The following is a 20,444-nucleotide window of genomic DNA, read 5'->3' on the forward strand; positions in this document are numbered from 1 at the left end:
CTACTAAAAATACAAAAAATTAGCTGGGATTACAGGCACGTGCCACCATGCCCAGCTAATTTTTTGTATTTTTAGTAGAGACGGGGTTTCACCATGTTTACCAGGATGGTCTCGATCTCTTGACCTCGTGATCCACACGCCTCGGCCTCCCAAAGTGCTGGGATTACAGGCTTGAGCCACCGCGCCCGGCCCCTAATAAATGATTTTTATGAGATCACAGAATAATGTGCAAAAGTCAATCATATTTGTAAATATAAGAAACCAAAAATTAGAAATGTAAAAATTTAATAACATTTATATCATAAAATATGAAATACATAGGGATAATCTGACAAAAGATGTACACGACCTATACACTGAAAACTAAACAACATTGCTGGTAGAAGTTAAGGAATGACTAAGTAAATTGAGAGATATTTCAGGTTCATGGATTAGAATATGTGATGCTGTTAAGGTGTCAATTTCCCCAAATTAATCTTTAAATCTAACGTATCCCTAAATATAATCCTGTGGTTTTTTGGGGGGTTTTTTGTTTGTTTGTTTTGTTTTTTGGTAAACATTGTAAAGCTGATTCCAAAATTCTTATGGAGATGTTAAGTACCTAGAAGAGTCCAAATAACTCTGAAAAAGAAGAATAAGCCCGGGCATGGTGGCTCACACCTGGAATCCCAGAACTTTGGGAAGCCAAGGTGCGTAGATCACCTGAGGTCAGGAGTTCAAGACCAGCCTGGCCAACATGGTGAAACCCCATCTCTACTAAAAATACAAAATTTATCTGGGCGTGGTGACAGGTACCTGTAATCCCAGCTACTCAGGAGGCTGAGGCAGAGGGATCGCTTGAGCCCAGGGAGCTGAGGCTGCCATGAGCTGTAATCATACCACTGTACTCTAGACTGGGTGACAGAACAAGAGCAAGACTATGTCTCTTAAAACAAAAAGCAGAGCCTGGTGACCTGGATGTGTGCCATGAACAAGGAAGAAATCTGTGACTGTGTAAGTCAGTAAGATTTGAGGGACATTTGTTATTGCAGCAAAACCCAACTGTCTTAGTTGGCTCAGGCTACCATTTTTAAAATACCACAAACTGGCTTAAACATTTATCTCTCACAGTTATGGAAGCTGGAAGTCTGCGATCACAGTGCCAGCAGGTTAGGTTCTGGGGAGGGACCTCTTGCAAGTTGCAGACTGCCAACTTCTTGCATACCCACGTGGCAGGAAGGGAGCCAGGTAACTCTCTGCTTCTTTGGGGTTTTTTTTTTTTTTATTTTTGAGACACAGTCTTGCTCTGTCACCCAGGTTGGAGTGCAATGGCACAATCTCAGCTCACTGCAACCTCCGCCTCCTGGGTTCAAGTGATTTTCCTGCCTCGGCCTCCTGAGTAGCTGTGATTACAGGCGCCGCCATCATGCCTGGCTAATTTTTGTATTTTTGTAGAGATAGGGTTTCACCATGTTGGCCGGGTTGGTCTTAAACTCCTAACCTCAGGTGATCAGCCCTCCTCGGACTCCCAAAGTGCCGGAATTACAGGCGTGAGCCACCGTCCCCAGCCTTCTTCTTATTTTTTATTTTGAGACAGAGTCTCGCTCTGTCATCCATGCTGGAACATACTGGCATGATCTCGGCTCACTTCAACCTCTTCCTCCTGGGTTCAAGCAATTTTTGTACCTCCATCACCCAAGTAGCTGGGATTATATGTGAGTGCCACCACATGTGGCTAACTTTCATGTTTTAGGGTTGGTTTCTCCATGTTGGCCAGGCTGGTCTCAAACTCCTGGCCTCAAGTGATCCACACACCTCAGCCTCCCAAAGTGTTGAGATTACAGGCATGAGCCACTGTGCCCACCTCTGGCTTCTTGCACAGGTATTGGTTTCGTGTGGATATTGTGTCCCCTCCAAATCTCATGCTGAAATGACTGCCAATATTGGAGGAGGGCCTGGTAGGAGGTGTTTGGAAGAAAATCCCTCAAGAATGGTTTGGTCCCTTCCCCACGGTAATGAATGACTTCTCGCTCTGCAAGTTCCCTCCAGAGCTAGTTGTCTAAAAGAGCCTAAGCCCGGTGGCTCACTCCTGTAATCCCAGAATTTTGGAAGGCTAAGGCAGACCTCAGGTGATCTGCCTGTCTCAGCCTCCCAAAGTGCTGGAATTACAGGCATGAGCCACCAGGCCCAGTCTAAAGATGGGGGTTTCACCATGTTAGCCAGGATGGTCTCCAACTCCTGACCTCATGATCCGCCCACCTCAGCCTCCCAAAGTGCTTCGATTACAGGCATGAGCCATCACGCCCAGCTGAATACTTTTTTTTTTTTTTTTTAAGAGACAGGATCTTGCTGTACTTAGCCCAGGCTTTAGTGCAGTGGTATTATCATAGCTCACTGCAGCCTCAAACTCCTGAGGTCAGGCAATCCTCCTGGCCTCAGTCTCCCAAGTAAGTAGAACTACAGGTGCACCACCACACCTGGCTCATCTTTGTTTAATTTTTCATATAGATAGGGTCTCACTGTGTTGTCCAGCTGGTCTCCAACTCCCAGCCTCAATTGATCCTCCCACCTCAGCCACTGATCTCATTCAGTGGCTCAGTGGGATTACAGGCACGAGCCACTGCACCCAGCCATGAATTCTTTTATATTTAAAGCAGTTTGAGTGTTTCTGACCCCTGCATAAAGAGTCCTGTCTACTATTCTCCTCTGGAGACAAAATCTCTTCCCCTCAGCCCCAATGGCACATACAAAGCATTCAACCTCGTGAGTCAAAACTGATCAAAATAACAGCCTTTATAGATGTTTCTGGAGAGATGGGGTGAGAAAAAATAGGATATAAATAACCATTATTTACAACTTGCAACAGTAAAGTTCTCCCAGACACCCCTTCGAGATTGAACTCCAAAACCTCTGGGGCAGACACTGGGAACCACCAAGCAAATACAAAAACATCCACGCTCTGACTCCAGGTGCGGATGGAGGAGACCGGTCAGGCCTAGAAACAAAATGAGCAGGAAGCATTAGAGAGGCTGCCCCTCTGCCTCCCCTGCCTCCCAGCAGAGTAGAATCAGTGGAGACGCTCTGGCAGAGTCCCCATCATGACTTCTTCAAGCCCATAGCTTTCCAGAGAGAAGATGGCAGGCAGCTCAAAACAAGAGAGACGCAAAATAAAATGAAACTAAGTTAGAACTGAAAAGCGGGCTTAAAACCTTCCAGAGACTCTACCCAATTCATTTCACAGACAGAATCGAGGCAGGGTAGGGGAAAAGCAGGCGCTGCCTCTGCCCAGCGCGCCCAGTGTGTGTAGCGGGGGAACAAGGGGCATCGATACCTCCCGAGCGTAGATGGAAGGAGCAGATATGACATAAATCCCTCGAGAGTCTCCATCTTCAGGACGATTCCAATCTATGGACGAGCTGTGGGAGGAAAGAAAAATCCAGACCCTTTAAATTCTCAGATCTTGTTTTCCCCTACCCATCACAAAGGGGAACCCAAAGCCAGCTAGGGGTAAGGGAGACCGACCAGGGAGATGCATCAGTGAATTGGGACAACTGCACCACGGAGATTGGCGCAAGCAGCGGGCAGCACGAGGCGTTCGTCTGCGGCGCAGCCCCTCACCTCGGGCCATCCCCGGGACCCTCCTGCGTCCTTAGGTTGTTGAGTGCATCCGGGAGCGCGTGGACTGACGGCTCCGGGGTCCCCGCCAGCAAGCGAGACCCAGCATCCTGGGCTTGGCCACGGCGGCGCACGTGGACCAGCAAGAGCGCGGCGCCGGCCACGCCCGCGGCCACAAGCAGTCCCAGAGCCGGAGGCAAAAGGAAGCGCTGCGGGTCCCCGGGACTCAGGCCCCGCGGAGACGCGGGCAACGCGCCTGCGCCGTCGGGGTGCACGGGGAACTCGCACCGCGCGCCCATGTAGCCAGGCGCGCAGGCGCAGACGAGGCCGGAGAAGTGAGCGTAGCAGCGGCCGCCGTGAGCGCAGGGGCGCGCCGCGCACGGGTCTGCGCGCTCGCGGCAATCGCGGCCGCCGAAGCCCAGCGCGCAGGAGCAGCGGTGCGCGCCGCCGCCTTCCACGCACGTGCCGCCGTTAGCGCAGGCGCGGCCCGCGCAGTCGTCGAGGTCGTGCTCGCAGCGCGGACCCGCGAAGCCCGCGCGGCAGCGGCAGCGCAGGGCGTGGCCCAGGTCCAGGCAGAGTCCGCCTGCGGGGAAGGGGACATCAGAGGGCGCAGTCCGGGGGCCGGCGGCCAGCCTGCCCGCCCTGTTTCCAGCTCTATCATCGCCGCACGGGGGTCCCCTTTTTCTCTCTCTCTTAAATCCAGGGCCAGCGCCTTGGAGTGTGCCCAGAAAGCCAGCTCTCTTCCTTTCTACCTGATGAAGTTTTGGAATAATTAATTTAGCGCCACCTCTTTGGCTCTCTGTGCCCTTGTTTCTTTCTCTCTCGGCTTCGATCATACTTCAATAGTAAACAGCTCCCAGAACTATGTGTTTGAACCCCCTGGCTTTCTTCTGCCTAGAATGCCCCCTCTCTTCCCTTCCTCTTTTTCTCCCATTTTTCCCCACCTTTTCTCTTCGCTAGCCCACCCCTCAGGTCTCCACTCCGATGCTCCTTCCTCCATCCCTGCCCTGATCGCTGCCCTGTGCTCCCAGATCACAGCCCTTGACCACCCACCCTGTCTGAGGGTGTCTGTCTTCCCCTCTGGGATGCTACCCCCAGGAGGGTGTGGCCCAGAGATGTCCTGGTCCCTGCTGTGGCCCTAGTACCACACACCCCAGAGTGAACACTCAGTGTTTGGGAGAATTATTGCATTCACTCCCAAGAAGAGACACAGGCAGCCCTTTACATCCATATTTTATTTAATCTTTTTTTTTTTTAATTCAGTCTTTCTCACCCTGTCGCCCAGGCTGGAGTGCAGTGGTGCGATCGCGGCTCACTGCAACCTATGCCTCCCTGGTTCAAGCGATTCTCCTGCCTCAGCCTCCCGAGTAGCTGGGACTACAGGCTTGCGCCACCGCACCTGGCCTCATTTAATCTTTTAGCACCGATCCCAGGTCTCCTCCCAGCTCAGAATCTTCCTGTGGCTCCATCTCACTCAGGGGAAAAGTGAAGTCCCCCTTATTGTGACCCAGGGGGTCCCACGAGATTCACCTCAGTCTTATCTCAGTCCCTACCTCATCTCGTCAGTGTGACCACACTGGTTCCCCTGCTCGGCCCCAGCACAGCAGGCAGCTTCCTACCACCTCAGCTCTACCAGGGCAGGATTTTGTCTGTTTCATTCCCTACTGCATCCTCCGTGCCTAGAATCAGGCCTGGCACACAGTGAATTCTCAGTAAATAGTTGTGAGATAGGGAATGTCTCCTTGCCCATTTTATAGAGCAAACAGGGTTGGGGGTGGAAGGTCAGGTCCCCAGGCCCTAGGGTTAGAAGAAGCAAAGCCAGGATCCCAGCCCAGGACTGTGAGCCATGCAGGGCCCCCACCCCATCCCTGGCCGTTCTGGCCTCCAGGCCTCACCATTGCGGCATGGCTGCAGGCTGCACCGGTCCACCCTCTTCTCACAGTTGGAGCCTTGGAAACCAGGTGGGCAGTGGCAGACGTAAGCAGAGTCAGGGTCTGCGCCCCCAACACACAAGCCGCCGTTGAAGCAGGGTCCATCCGCGCATGTCACCCCGCTCACCTGACACAGCCGCCCGTAGAATCCACGCGGGCAGGTGCATTCAAAGGACCCGGGTGTCTCCTGGGCAGGGACAAGAGGACTTCGGAAGGGAGTTTCCTTGGAGAAAAATCCCATCCCCCTCCTCAGTCCTAACCATTGGGGGTTCCTCCTTGTCCAGTCCCAAGTCCCACTGTGCAGGGGCCACTCTGGGAGGTCCTCCCAACATCCCCTCAATCCACTCCACGTTTTTGTGTCTGCCCATGGGACCCCACAGGGAGGAGGCTCTGGGAGCCCAGAATGACCCCATTCCCACCCCACCTTTGCCTACCAAAGCCTGCCTGCCTGGTCATCCCTCCCTGCTTCTGTCCACACTGACAAGTCCTATTAGGAGGTCCTAGATCTCAGCCCACCTCCTCCAGGAAGCCTTCTCTAGATCTCTCCTTCCCAGGCCGTCCCCCTAAGTATTTGAACCCTGAGTGTGTCCATGTCCAGGTGGCCCACACTGGGCCCTACTGTATCCCAGCACTCCACGCCAGGCTCATTCACTGCCACCTCTGCACCCTTGCTCCCTGCAGGCCCCTCACCTGGACACCCTTCTCTAATCACCTCCCAGAAGCCCCCGTCCTGGGCCATCTCCAGGAAGCCTTCTCCGATGTTTTCACCCCCTGTCCCCCAGATCCCAAATCTCCAACCTATTTGTCCCTACCACCCACTACCTTAGGCCCTGAATCATTCTCAGTCCCACAGTGGGGGCAGCTGCGGCCCCCCACGGCTCCTCATCATTTCCACTCCCACACCTTTAGGGGCCACCCACTGAGGCTGCTCTCCCCAGTCCCATCCCCATCACCTAATCCTACTTCAAGGCCCCAGGTGCAGCCCTCCCTGATAGTTATTCCCAGACCTACTCCCCAGGCTAGTGTCTCATGGAGCCCCAGGGAGGGGGCTGTGGCTTCCCGGGTAAGGTACCAAGCAGGACAAGGTGGGAATTGGTGATACTGACACTACAGCTGCCCCCGTTGGCACACGGGTTCCCATCACAGGGCCCAGGCCCAGGGACAAGGCATCTGGTGGTGGCAGAGGACGGGCCCCTGGGGCTGAGGCAGCTGCTGGTGGACACAGGGACCGTGCAGAGGGGTCCAGTCCAGCCCTCCAGGCATCGGCATTCACCAGGCTGCTCACAGAAGCCGTGCTCTGGGCTGCAGCCTGCTTGGCACTCTGCTATGGGGGACAGAGAGGCAGAGAGAAAGGGATCACCGATGTCGGGGAGGCCAAGGGCAAGATGGAGAAAGCAGGGAGGTTTCTAAGCACGGTCCCTGCCCCACCTTGCTTCATCCTTGTGACAGATAATCATCGGGACTAGATGGTATTGTGACCCTCCCCTCAGTTTACAGACAGGGAAACTGAGGCCCACAGAGGCGAGGTGACCAGGCCACTGGGCTGGAGACTGTACTCTTTGAAGGAGGATGGGTCGGGGGCACGCTGGTCAGAACGTGCGGACAGGAGAAAGGGAGGGAATTTGGGATTGGTGGGGGGAACACCTGGCCTTTCAGGGAAGATGGGAGTGCCTTGAATTAGGGTGGCTCTGGGAATATCTGGATTAGCCTGGGAGTCCTAGGGGTCTTGATAGGGCTCTGAAATTAGGGGAGGGATCTGAAGAATCCCAAGCTTTCAGAAGGCATGGGTTCTGGCCAGCAACCTCAGGGACAGAGGACGGAGGATTCCTTGGCGGGAGTGGACTGGGGAGAGTTTCCAAAGCTTCCGGGTGGGAGTCAGGAGGGCCGCAGAATTAGAAGAGCTTTGGGGGTCCTAGCATCGGGACACGGTGTGAGTGTGGGTTAGGAAAAGAACCGGAGGGTGCCAGCATGGGAAATGGGTGTGGGCTTCCTATTTGAGATAACAAGAGGGCTGGGAGAGGGAAGGGGGCTGGAGTAGCAAGGCAGAGCTGAAGAGAAGTCTAGGGTCCTCAGTTTCCCCGAAGGTGGCAGCTGGATGGTTAGCGGGGTTTAGGGTACATCCGCAGCAGTCAGCGCGTTCCCTAGCTCCCTGGAGAGGGGTGCCTGTGGTACGTGGTGGGGGCTCTAGAGCACCCTGAAAAGGGTGACTGGGTTGTGAGAAGGGACTGAGGGCCGCGAGTGACGCTCAGGAGGGGCCGGGGTCCCGGGGTCCCGGGCTGGGAGGGGGTGGGATCGAACGCAGGACTCACCTGTCGCCTCACACTCCTCCTCCAGCTGCGCGCAACGGCGCAGTCCCGGGCCGCACCGCGAGGGGGCGCTGCGTGGGCGGCAGAGGCGCGTGCACGCGGCCCCGACGGCTGGCGGTTCGCAGCGCGCGCGGTACGAGAAGCGCAGCTCCCAGGCGCCTGCGCGCTGAACGTCCCGGGCCCACGGGCCCCCAGCTGCCAGGCGCCGCCGGCCGGCCATGCGCGCAAGCAGGCTCCAGGCGGGCCCTGCGGGAACAAGCAAAGCAGGGGCGATGGGGTGGGCCCGGCCGGACGCGGGTGCACACTGAGCGCCCCGGCCGCACTCTCCCTGCCCCTCCCAGCGAAGCCAAAACACCCCCATGGAGCCCTGGGGTCCTTGGACCTCGCGAGGAGAATGGCAGTCACCCTCCTTATGTAGCGAGGCTGCGAACTCCCCAGTGCACCCTGGGGCCTGCAATGTCGGGGTCCCCTCTATACCCTAAGTAACAGTTCTCTCGGCCAGGCGCGGTGGCTCAAACCTGTAATCCCAGCAGTTTGGGAGGCCGAGACAGGTGGATTAACTGAGGTCAGGAATTCAAGACCAGCCTGACCAACATGGTGAAACTGTTTCTACTAAAAATAAAAAATAAATTAGCCAGGCATGGTGGCACGTCTGTTAATCCCAGCTACTCAGGAGGCTGAGGCAGGAGAATCACATTCATCTAAGAGGCGGAGGTTGCAGCGAGCTGAGATGGCACCATCGCACTCCAGCCTGGGTGACAGAGCAAGACTCCATTTCAAAAAAAAAAAAAAAAGCAGTTCTCTTATAGAGAGCGAGAACTGGCCAACATAGTGAAACCCGTCTCTACTAAAAACACAAACAAAAGTAGCTGGGCATGGTGGTGGGCACCTGTAATCCCAGCTACTCGGGAGGCTGAGGTAGGAGAATTGCTTGAATCTGGGAGGCAGAGGTTTCAGTGAGCCAAGATCATGCCACAGTACTCTAGCCTGGGTGACAGAGTGAGACTCCATCTCAGGGAAAAAAAAAAAAAAAAAAAAAAAAGCTTCCCATAGAAGAACCAGAAGTAACTCATATTGCACCCTGAGCTCTCGACATCAGATGGTGATGAAGTAGGGCTGTGAGATGCTATGCCCTGCTCTGGTGGCTTCGGTAGTAAGAGCGTTTCCCCCACTTCATCTGGTACCAGGACCACAGACTGCTACATCCAGTACCAGGACATGTCTGTGCTTGAGATGCCAAGAGCCCTGGAGCAGCCAACACCCGGCACCACACCCCAGGAGCTGTGATGACATCATAAGACCTACAGACAACACCATCAACCTCGAGTCTCACGTGGGCCCCAGCTCCCCACCAGTCCCAAGGCAGAAGACACTCACCTCCAATCTGATCTCCTAACTCCTGTCTCCAGGTTTCAATGATGAGAGAGAAGGTGCCCTGGTTGGGTGAAGGAAAGGGGAATGAAAGACAGGGGTTAGGGTAAGTATTCAATGAAGGCCAGAGTTCAGGAGGGAAGGGTGATGGCCAGTACTAGGAACCGGAGCAAGCAAGGGACAATCCCCAGATGGGCCAGCCCAGCCCAAGGAGGGAATGACTTCTGCGGCTTTTTTTTGTTTTGTTTTTGTTTTTGAGACACAGTCTTGCTCTGTTGCCCAGGCTGGAGTACAGTGGCACCATCTCAGCTCACTGCAACCTCTGCCTCCCAGGTTCAAGTGATTCTCCTGTCTCAGCCTCTTGAGTAGCTGGGACTATAGGCGCGCACCACCATGCCTGGCTAATTTTTATATTTTTAATAGAGATGGGGTTTCACAATGTTGGCCAGGCTGGTCTCGAACTCCTGACCTCATGATTCGCCTCAGCCTCCCAAAGTGTTGGGATTACAGGCATGAACTACTGCACCTGGCCCCTTTTTTTTTTTTTTTTGAGACAGGGTCTTACTCTGTCAACCAGGCTGGAGTGCAGTGGAGCGATCTTGGCTCACTGCAACAACCTCTGGGGCTCAAGCAGTCCTCCCACCTCAGCCTCCCGAGTAGCTGGGACTACACGCACATGTCACCCTGCTCCACTAATTTTATTTTATTTATTTATTTATTTATTTAGTAGAGACAAGGTCTCATAGGCCAGGACTTTGGGAGGCTGAGGCAGGTGGATCACCTGAGGTTGGGAGTTCAAGACCAGCCTGACCAACATGGAGAAAACCCTTTCTCTACTAAAAATACAAAATTAGCTGGGCATGGTGGCCCATGCCTGTAATCTGAGCTACTCGGGAGGCTGAGGCAGGAGAATCGTTTGAACCTGGGAGCAGAGGTTGCGATGAGCCAAGATCCTGCCATTGCACTCCAGCCTGGGCAACAAGAGGGAAACTCCGTCTCAAAAAAAAAAAGAGAGAGAGACAAGGTCTCACAATATTACTGAGACTAGTCTCAAACTGCTGGGCTAAAGCTATCCTCCTGCCTAGGTCTCCCAAAGTGCTGGAATTACAGGGTCAGCCCCTGAACATGGCTTGCTTTATTGAGCACATACTACATGGTAAGCACTTTATTAAAGAGACGTGGTTGAATCGCTCAAAAGAGACCCTTGTGAGGTACCAGGATGATCCCATTTTATAGCTTGGCAAACTGAGGCTGGAAACCAGGCAGTTACTTGTCCAAAAAGACAAGGATCTAGAATTCTAATACAGGTCTGTTCATCTTTGTGCCTTTGGGGCCAGGCACAGTGGCTCATGCCTGTAATCCCAGCACTTTGGGAGGCTGAGGTGGGCGGATCATCTGAGGTCGGGAGTTTGAGAGCAGCCTGACCAACATGGAGAAACCCTGTCTCTACTAAAAATACCAAAAAATTAGCGAGGCATGGTGGTGCACACCTGTAATCCCAGCTACTCAGGAGGCTGAGGCAGGAGAATCGCTTGAACCCAGGAGGCAGAGGTTGCAGTGAGCCAAGATCACACCATTGCACTCCAGCCTGGGCAACAAGAGCAAAACTGTCTCAAAACAAAAAAATCTTTGTGCCTTAGGGTTGTGGGGTTGGGAGACAGGATTTTGGAGGTGAAAGAGTAATTAATACAGGACCCAACTGAAAGAACTGAGAACAGGAAAAAAAAGAAGATATTAGTGGTCCCCAAGACAAGGTGAGAGGTTTGGGGATAAAGATGAGGACCCCAGTTTTTAGGGATCCCCAAGGAGCAGAGATAGAGTTCCTTGAGTTTAGGATTTCAGAGGCTGGGTTTGAGATTCTGGGAATTTGGGGTCCCAGCATGCAGGGCTGGGGAATCAGAACATTTAGAATCCCCAGTGTGCAGGGTTTAGGGGTCTGGGAATGTGGGGATCGTAGAGTTACTGGTCTGGGAATTTGGTCCACCCCCTGGGAGGCAGGGAGGCAGGATTAGGGTCTTGAAAGCTGGAGGGGACAGGAGGTGGGGGTTTCGGTGGCAGGATTAGGCCTCCAGCAGCGGGAGTACCCCAGGGGCAGCACTCACCGGCCAGGCGTCCCGGAAGGGCACCCGCAAGAGGCCGTCGGGCAGTGGCAGATCAGGCGCGGGTGCTCCGGCCTGCTCGGCGTAGGCTGGTCCGCGCGCACTCAGCGCCGTGCCCGGGGCGCACGGGGACTCGGTGGCCTCCTCCGAGAGCCCAGGCTTCAGGCAGACTCTGAAGAAGAGGCGGCAGGGACCCCGGGCGCTGCAGGGGGACCGCGGGGCCCCCGGGCCTGGACCTGGCCCGAAAGAATGGATCTGCAGCTCCAAGACGCCAGCGGGCCGTGCCTGGTATGGAGGCGGGCGCAGGGTGAGGCAGCCGGGGGACCCAGACGTCCCCTCTGCCCCGCGCCCCCTCCTCAGGACTTTCAGGTCGCACCCCCACCCCACTCCCGCATTCATCCCTTTCCACGCCACCTCCCGCCTGGCTCTGACCTGGGGGAGAAAAAAGAGCGCTAGGATCACGGTCTGGGACAGTAGTCCGGACATCCGTGGGAAGACCATGGCCTTCTTGGGGGGTCTCGGGAGTCGCAGCTGCTGGCTTCCAAGCCTTATATCTGAGGGAATGGCCCCGCCCCTCAGGCAGCTACCCGGCCCCAGGGGACCAAGGGAGGGTGGTTGGTCACCAGGGAAGGGGAGCGTGCAGGAGCAACAGAGAGATTTCGTCTGTGGTCGTGGGCACGGGCCAGGTCGTGAGTGGGTGATCCCGCAACTTTGTGTTTGGCTGGCGTGGGGCGGGGTTTCGGGGCTAAGCCTGTGTGTGCGGTTGCACATGATTTTAAGATTTGGTGTGTGGTATGGACCAGCGCTGCTGGAGGGTGCACACGACTTTGTGACTGCGTGTCCACGTGGGACTGCGCGGCTCAGCATATGCCTGGAGTTGTCTGTGACTGACACAATTATGAGGTTGTAAACAATTCTGCTTCTGCACGCACCCCCGCATGGGAAACTAGATGTGTACACCACTTCGTGACTGTGTGGCCCTTCGAGATTCTGTGGCTGTGTGGATGCTTCTCCGTGCGTGTTTACGGGAGATCCTATGTAGGCGTACAGAACCTGTGACTTTGTGCTCTGTGCGGGGGCTGTGCAAGGCGGGGAATGGCTGAGGACGCCTGTGTGTGAATGAGACTGGGTTTGGGAGGTCCAGGGATGTAGCCACGTGTGGATACGATGAAGATACAGAGTTCCTTGTGAACCCCTGTGTGCGTTCGTTTGTGTGAATGAGATTGGATTTGAGAGGTCCACCGGTGTAGCTGTGAGTGGATATGATGAAAATCTGAGGCTCTTTGTGGACCCCTGTGTGCTGGCGTGTGTGTGATCCCCTTCCCCAAAACAAAGCCACCCTCCCAAATCCCCCATCGCGGACGCACCAGACGCCAGGGCGAGAAGCCCGGCCTCAGAGGGGGCTCCCAGCTGTATGTAAATGCCGCCATCTGCCGGGCGGCCGCGCCCCTCCCCCTTCGGGCCGCAGCTGGGCTGCCCGTTTGGCCTCCGGAAGGTGTGAGGAGCAAATGGGCAGGAAATTCCGTCTTCACATACAGGAACCCGCTCCCCCACCCCAGAAGAATGGGGGTAGGGGACACCAAGGCCCTTCAGAAATCCTTTAGTATTCCAGGACCTCAGCAGGAAAAGCTAATTAGGAGCAGATGTCCCAGCCCCTCTGGTCATAATTGCTCCCTGCCAGGAATGGGGCAAAGCCTTTGAGCTGGGCTAACTTTTTTTTCCCCCAAAGTAAAAGAATTTAGTGTTGAGAGGCTAGTACAGGGAAAAATACAGTTTCAATTTATGTTTTTGTTCCAGAGAAGTATTGCATAGCCCAGCAGAACCAGGCATACAGTAGGTGCTCAGTTTTTGTTTTGTTTTGGGTTTTTTGGTTTTTTTTTGTTTTTTAGAAGTTTTGCTCTTGTTGACAAGGCTGGAGGGCAATGGCAGGATCTTGGCTCACTGCAACCTCCACCTCCTGGATTCAAGCGATTCTCCTGTCTCAGCCTCCCAACTGGCTAGGATTACAGGCACCTGCCACCACACCCTGCTAATTATATATATATATATATATATATATATATATATATATATATATATTTTTTTTTTGAGACAGAGTTTCGCTCTTGTTACCCAGGCTGGAGTGCAGTGGCGCGATCTCGGCTCACCGCAACCTCCGCCTCCTGGGTTCAGGCAATTCTCTGCCTCAGCCTCCTGAGTAGCTGGGATTACAGGCACGTGCCACCATGCCCAGCTAATTTTTTGTATTTTTAGTAGAGACGGGGTTTCACCATGTTGACCAGGATGGTCTCGATCTCTTGACCTCGTGATCCACCCACCTCGGCCTCCCAAAGTGCTGGGATTACAGGCGTGAGCCACCGTGCCCGGCCCAATTTTTTATATTTTTAAATACACACAGGGTTTCACCATGTTGACCAGGCTGGTCTCGAACTCCTGACCTTCAAGAGTTCAAGACCACCCACCTCAGCCTCCCAAAGTGCTGGGATTACAGGTGTGAGCCACCACACGCAGCCCAGTTAATTTTTTAATGAATGAAAGACCAGGCTGGGCACTGACGCCTATAATCTCAGCACTTTCGGAGGCTGAGGTAGGGGACTGCTTGAGGCCAGGAGTTTGAGACTACCCTGGGCAACAACACAGCAAGACACCCTTCTCTACCCAAAAAAAAAAAAAAAAACCAGCCTAAAGATTCTTCTCTTAATTCTGACAACACTGGTGTTTGAGCAAGGCAGGGCCATGGGTCAGACTGGGCAGAACATCCTAGGCTCCTTTCCACGGTTTTTGTCTTTTCCTTTTTTTTTTTTTTTTTTAGCTTTTTGACAAGAGTTTCACTCTTTCGCCCAGGCTGGAGTGCAGTGGTGCCATCTCTTCTCACTGCAACTGCGCCTTCCAGTTTCAAGCAATTCTCCTGCCTCAGCCTCCCACGTACTGGGATTACAGGTGCCCACCACCATGCCTGGCTAATTTTTGTTTTTAGTAGAGATGGAGTTTCATTCATGTTACCCAGGCTGGAGTGCAATGGCGCGATGTCGGCTCACTGCAACCTCCGCCTCCTGGGTTCAGGCAATTCTCCTGCCTCAACCTCCCGAGTAGCTGGGATTACAGGCACGTGCCACCATGCCCAGCTAATTTTTTGTATTTTTAGTAGAGACGGGGTTTCACCATGTTGACCAGGATGGCCTCGATCTCTTGACCTCATGATCCACCCGCCTCGGCCTCCCAAAGTGCTGGGATTACAGGCTTGAGCCACCGCGCCCGGCCTGCCCCCTGTGATTCTTTTATTCCACCTGACTTCTCTGCCTGTGCCTCCCTCAGCCATGACCACTCTGGCCTTTGAGGTCTTTAATTTTTTGAGATAGGGTCCCAGTCTGTTGCCCCAACTGGGGTGCAGTAGCACTATCCTAGCTCACTGCAACCTTGACTTCCTGGGCTTAAATGATCCTCCCATCTCACCCTCCCAAGTAGTTAGGATTACAGGCATGAGCCACCATGCCTGGCTAATTTATTGTTTTTGGTAGAGATGGGGTGTCCCTATGTTGCCCAGGCCGAACTCCTGGGCAAAACCAATCCTCCCACCTTGGCTTCTCAAAGTGCTGAGATTATAGGCATGAGCCACCATGCCTGGCCCGATGGGGTTTATCTAAGCACGAATCAGACCGTGTCCTTCACCTGCATTAGACTCTTCTATAGCTCCCCAGTGCCTTCTAAATATGTAAGTTTCTAAGGCTGACATTTGAGACCCACCTTCCCCATTCCCCCTCCTCAGACAGGTTATGTGGCCCCAAGGAGTAAAGCCAGACCTTGTAAACCAAAGTAACCTGGAGGCAAATTAGGTCTCATGTTGGGTTTGGTGAGAGAATAAGCTTCCCATCATAGAAGATATGTTAGCAGAATTTGGACAGCCAGCTGTGAGAGGAAGCAAATACCTGCCCTGGATGATCATGGGGGGAACACATTCCAGGTCTCAGATATCTCATTTTCTTTTTTTTCTTTTTTGAGATGGAGTCTTGCTCTGTCGCTCAGGCTGCAGTGCAGTGGCTTGATCTCGGCTCACTGCAACCTCCGCCTCCGGGGCAGAGGTCAGGAGTTCGAGGCCAACCTGGCCAACATGGTGAAACCCCGTATCTACTAAAAATACAAAAATTAGCCAGGTGTGGTGGCACATGCCTGTAGTCCTAGCTTTGGGAGGCTGAGGCAGAAGAATCACTCAAACTCGGAAGGCAGAGGTTGCAGTGAGCCAAGATTGCACACACTGTACTCAAGCCTGGGTGACAGAGTGAGCCCCCCCTCAAAAAAAAAAAAAAAAAAAAAAAAGGTACAGACCCCTTCCACCATTCCTGCAGACTTCCTCAAGCTGGGGAGGGCTGAGGATTTCAGGAAACATTCCACTGGCTTGCAGACAGTGCACCCCAGGGCAAGGGGTCATGGTATAAATTTCAATTCTTTGTAGAGGCCTGAGAGGCTTCAAAAAAAAAAAAACGTGGAGTGCAGAGGTTCAGTCTGAATGCCCTTTAATTATCATCACACACCCCAGGCAAGGTCGGGTTGTCTTAGAATATTTCACCAGTATTAGCGCTAGGTGCAGGTTAGAGTAGGAGAAGCTGGGACAGTGGGGGGCAATGGGGGCAGGGCAAGGGACATAAAGTCAAAGTGGTTAAGATACTTTTTTTTTGAGACTGAGGTCGGTCCTTGTTGTCTGGGCTGGAGTGCAATGGTGCGGTCTCAGCTCAGCTCAGCTTGAACCTCCCGGGTTCAAGCAATTCTCCTGCCTCAGCCTACTGAGTAGCTGGGATTACAGGCATGAGCCACCATGCCTGGCTAATTTTTTCATATTTTTTTTTTTAGTAGAGATGGGGTTTGGCCAGGCTGGTCTCCAACTCCCGACCTCAGGTGATCCACCCGCCTGGGCCTCCCAAAGTGCTGGGACTATAGGTGTGAGCCACCACACCCAGTCAAGATATTTCAATCTGTGAGTAACCCATATGGCCTGGTAACAGCAAGTCCCTGGGAACATATATATAAAACCCGCGTACAGACTGCCCCGTTCACTCCTCACAACCACTCTGCTAAAATACTACCATCACCCCATTTTAGAGATGAGGAAACTGAGGCAGAGGTGCCTTGCCTAAGATTCACACAGCTACCATTTGAGTGCCTACATGGGAGTGCCTCATTTGGTTCCCAAAGCTAGCCTATGAAACAGGAACCTTTTTTTCTTCCCCCCCAAAAGAGAGTCTTCCCACGTTGTCCAGGCTGCTCTCCAACTCCTGGCCTCAAGCGATTCTCCCACCTTGGCATCCCGAAATGTTGGGATGACAGGCATGAGCCACTGCACCTGCCCTGTTGTATTTTATAAACGTAGAAACTGAGGCACTGGGAGGTGAAGTAACTTGCACAGCATCACAGCCAGCCCGGAAGTGGGCGAGCTTGGATTTGAACTTACACAATCTGGAACTCACACTCTTAGGTAATACGCAGTGACGCTGTCCAATACAGGAGACATATATGACTATTTAAATTAATCAAAAGTAGCTGGGCCCAGTGGCTCACTCCTGTAATTCCAGGATTTGGGGAGGCCAAGGCAGGAAGATTGCTTGAGCCCAGGAGTTCCACACTGCAGTGATCTAGTTACACAACTGTGCTCCAGCCTGGGCGACAGAGCGAGACCCTGACTCAAAAATAAATAAATAAATAAATAAATATTTGGAGATAGGGTCTCGCTCTGGCACCCAGGCTGGAATGTAGTGGCATGATCACGGCTCACCACAGCCATGACCTCCTGGGCTCAAGGGATTCCTCCCACCTCAGCCTCTCAAGTAGCTGGGACTACACAGGTGCACACCACCTCACTGGGCGAATTATTTTGTATTGTTTTTAGAGACAGGGTTTCACCACGTTGCCCAGGTTGATCTCGTACTCCTGGGTTCCAGCAATATTCCTGCTTCAGCCTCCCAAAATGTTGGGATTACAAGCATACATCACTGCGCCCAGCCTAAAACAAAATTAAAAATTCAGTTCCTCAGTCACACTAGCCACATTTCAAGTGCTCACAATCACAGAAAGTTCCAGTGAACACTGCTACATATCTGCCTGTTTTCGTTAGGAGCCAACATTTTAAAATACGGAGATTTAATATAAAAACCCCAGTTCTGGATGGGCACAGTGGCTCACACCTGTAATCCTAATGCTCTGGGAGGCCAAAGCAGGAAGACTGCTTGAGACCAGGAGTCTGAGACCAGCCTGGGCACCAAGATCCCACCTGTACAAAAAAACCTGTTTAAATCACACCCGTGGTCCCCGAAGGTATTCAGGAGGCTGAGGCAGGAGGATCACTTGAACGCAGGAAGTCAAGGCTTTAGTGAGCTATGATCACATCACTGCACTCCAGCCTGGGCAATAGTGAGACTCTAGTCTCAAAAAAAATAAGGGTCCGGCACAGTGGCTCACGCCTGTGATCCCAGCACTTTGGGAGGCCGAGGCGGACAGATCACAAGGTCAAGAGATCAAGACCATCCTGGCCAACATGGTGAAACCCTGTCTCTACTAAAAATATTTTTAAAATTAGCTGAGCATAGTGGCGCACGCCTGTAGTCCCAGCTACTCCAGAGGCTGAGGAAGGGGAATCACTTGAACCCGGGAGTTGGAGGTTGCAGTGAGCCAAGATCATGCCACTACATTCCAGCCTGGTGACAGAGTGAGACTTCATCTCCAAAAAAAAAAAAAATCCCAATTTCTTGCTTCTTTTGAACAATTGATACATCAAGCAACTCCAGGCCCCCTTTTTCCCAGGGCCAAACTGGCTGCAGCCAAGCAGTAGTTGCCCTGTTGAGAGGGTGATCTCTGTTCCGCCAGAGCCCCTTGGCCTGTAACTCAACATTATCTCCACAGCAGCCTGGCAGTTACCTGTCTTAAAAACCAAGAGCCATCCTCTCTTCCCTTCTCCACACATGGGGAATCTGTGGTCAGAGAGGGAGATGTATTTTTTACAGATCACACAGCACACAGGAAGACACAGCTGAGGGTTTTCAGATTCTCAGACCAGGGTTAACAATCAGCTCTGATCCAACAAAGCACCCCTCTGTGCTTGACAGCCGATCAGCCACGGTGGGACGGTGACCCGAGTCCCGGACCACACCCCGATGCCCCCATCTGGAGACTTTCCAGACACAGCAGGTGTGGCGTCTGGGATGTACTTTATTGGACAAGTGGTGGCCCAAGTCTTGGTCTGGAAGCTCTGGGGCCCTGGACCTAGGCACTGAGTTTGAGGAGGCCCAGAGGTCAGGGCTGTTTGGAGCGAGGCCACAAGCGGCTGGTGAGGGAGCTGAAGAAGAGGTTCTGCTTGTTGGACTTGGAGAGCTCGGCCAGGCGCTGCTGCTCCTCCTGGAGAGATGGAGGAGAGGGTGAGCCCAGGGTGGACAGAGCCTCCTCCCAGACACCCAGGTCCCCAGGTCTCAGCACAAGGGCCACCTTCCCTTTCGACTTCTGCCAAGACCAGACCTCTTTCCCCAAACCCTGGGGCCCCCAGCCCCCAGTGCAGACACTGGGAAGAGTCAGCCCTGAGCCACAGCTGCAGCGCAGCCTTCAACGTTTGGAGGATGCCAGACTCAAAAACCAGGCCCTTGAGGTATTCAGGCCTGAACTTCAGTAGCTTCCCAGGCCCCAGACTCTCATAATCCCCTTCCCCAGATCCCAGGGTCCCCTCCCTGAACCTGAGATCCTGACCCAGACCCTGTTACCCAAGGTGAATGCTGTTGAGATCCCAGGTCCAAACCACATGGCCCTCCTCACCAGACTGCATCGTCCTGCCCCTGGGCCCCCTAAGCCCCATGACCCCTGTCTGGATTGGGGGGGGTCCCCAGGCCCAAATCTCTAGGGACTTCTCTGGGCACTCAGGGGCTCCAAACTCTAGGAACCTAATCTAGAATCTGGTGAACCTCAGCCTAGAGCCCTGGAAATATTACCCAGATGCAATCCATACTCTTAGTCCAACTTCCAAATTACCAGGGTCCCACCAAGACCATCAGAACTCTCCCCATAGCCTTGGGCCACGTGCCCAGGATCCTCTTTCCAGAACTGATCAAAACCCAGAGTCCACCTCCACAAGGTGCCCCCAGACCTACTCAAGACAATCAAGGGCAAGCCCTCTCTCAGACCAATCTCAAATGCTCTCCTGTCTCCTGTTCTCAGAGCAGCCAGCAGGGTCAATGCATCCCCTCATTCCAGCAGCCCTACAGGACAGGCTGTGTTATACTCCCTGGTTACAGAGACGGAGGCAGAGAGGAGGTATCTACGCATGGTCACACAGCCAAGCCAGGAGTGTGGAGACGGGCTGCGCCAGGCTCCTCCTTCAGGAGCCTCAGAGTCAATCCTCCACTCTGGGCATCTGAGCACCAACCTGCTCTAGCCGGCTTTGCCGCTGTTTGAAAGCCGCCAGCGGGTCGTCCTCCAGGGCGTAGTGCTCCAGCACAGTCCGCACGTCCTCCACACCGTTCAGTGCAATGGCTGTGGGCACAACAGGAGGTGGTCAGCCAGACTTCTGAAGGTCGGAGGGAGGCAGGGCCCACGAGGCGAAGGTCCCACACTGGGGCAGGGAGGAGGTCAGTGCTACCTGGAATGCTTGTATACGCCCTGAAAGGGCTCCCCTGAACATTCCCAAGTATCCCCTAAACATTCCATGAACATCCTAAGAAGCTCCTAAAGACTCCAAGGTGCTCAGGCACCTCAGTCGCCCAAGCCAAGAATCAGGCATTTATCCTTCCTCTTCAGAGTCAGGGGGTCTGGGGTCAGCCTTACTCTTGAGAAAGGCTGACAGGTCCAACAAGACCCGGTCATCAGAGTTGCCATCCCAGGGCCTCAGGGCGACGCCGTTATAGGGCTGCAGGCGGAAGGCTTCCTTCTTACAGTCCACAACGACTACTCGAGCTGGGTCCCGATTGAGACACGAAATGTCCTGGAAGTGAGTGACGGGTCAGGTCAGCATCTGTGCCCCACGTCGACATGACACAAACACACACACACACACACACACACACACACACACACACACAGCATCACACACACACACAGCATCACACATACACACACACACACACAGCAACACACACACACACACACACACACACACACACACACACACACACACA

At 53.6% G+C, this 20,444-nt stretch overlaps 2 protein-coding genes across 2 annotated transcripts in view; both read right to left on the bottom strand.

Moving 5' to 3' along the window:
* Positions 1-3,209: 3,209 nt before the first annotated feature.
* DLL3 (delta like canonical Notch ligand 3) lies at positions 3,210-12,700 on the bottom strand. The gene is given in 9 exon segments (XM_032249208.1): positions 3,210-3,281; positions 3,284-3,395; positions 3,598-4,177; positions 5,490-5,712; positions 6,632-6,849; positions 7,835-8,077; positions 9,209-9,266; positions 11,305-11,586; positions 11,734-12,700. Coding segments are annotated over 9 exon segments (2,712 nt in total). The 5' UTR covers positions 12,658-12,700.
* A 5,563-nt stretch (positions 12,701-18,263) lies between these two features.
* Positions 18,264-20,444, bottom strand: part of TIMM50 (translocase of inner mitochondrial membrane 50) — a 9,373-nt gene continuing 7,192 nt past the window's right edge. The window contains exons 9-11 of the mRNA XM_032248811.1: positions 20,095-20,251; positions 19,697-19,803; positions 18,264-18,681 (exon numbers count right to left, since the gene is read on the bottom strand). Coding sequence (XP_032104702.1) covers positions 18,580-18,681; positions 19,697-19,803; positions 20,095-20,251 — 366 coding nt within the window. The 3' untranslated portion in view covers positions 18,264-18,579. The remainder of the gene's footprint in view (positions 18,682-19,696; positions 19,804-20,094; positions 20,252-20,444) is intronic.

The sequence above is a fragment of the Sapajus apella genome, unplaced genomic scaffold, assembly GCF_009761245.1.
Source record: "Sapajus apella isolate SASKATOON/1434 unplaced genomic scaffold, GSC_monkey_1.0 scaffold68, whole genome shotgun sequence".
In the NCBI taxonomy this organism is placed as follows: Eukaryota; Metazoa; Chordata; class Mammalia; order Primates; family Cebidae; genus Sapajus; species Sapajus apella.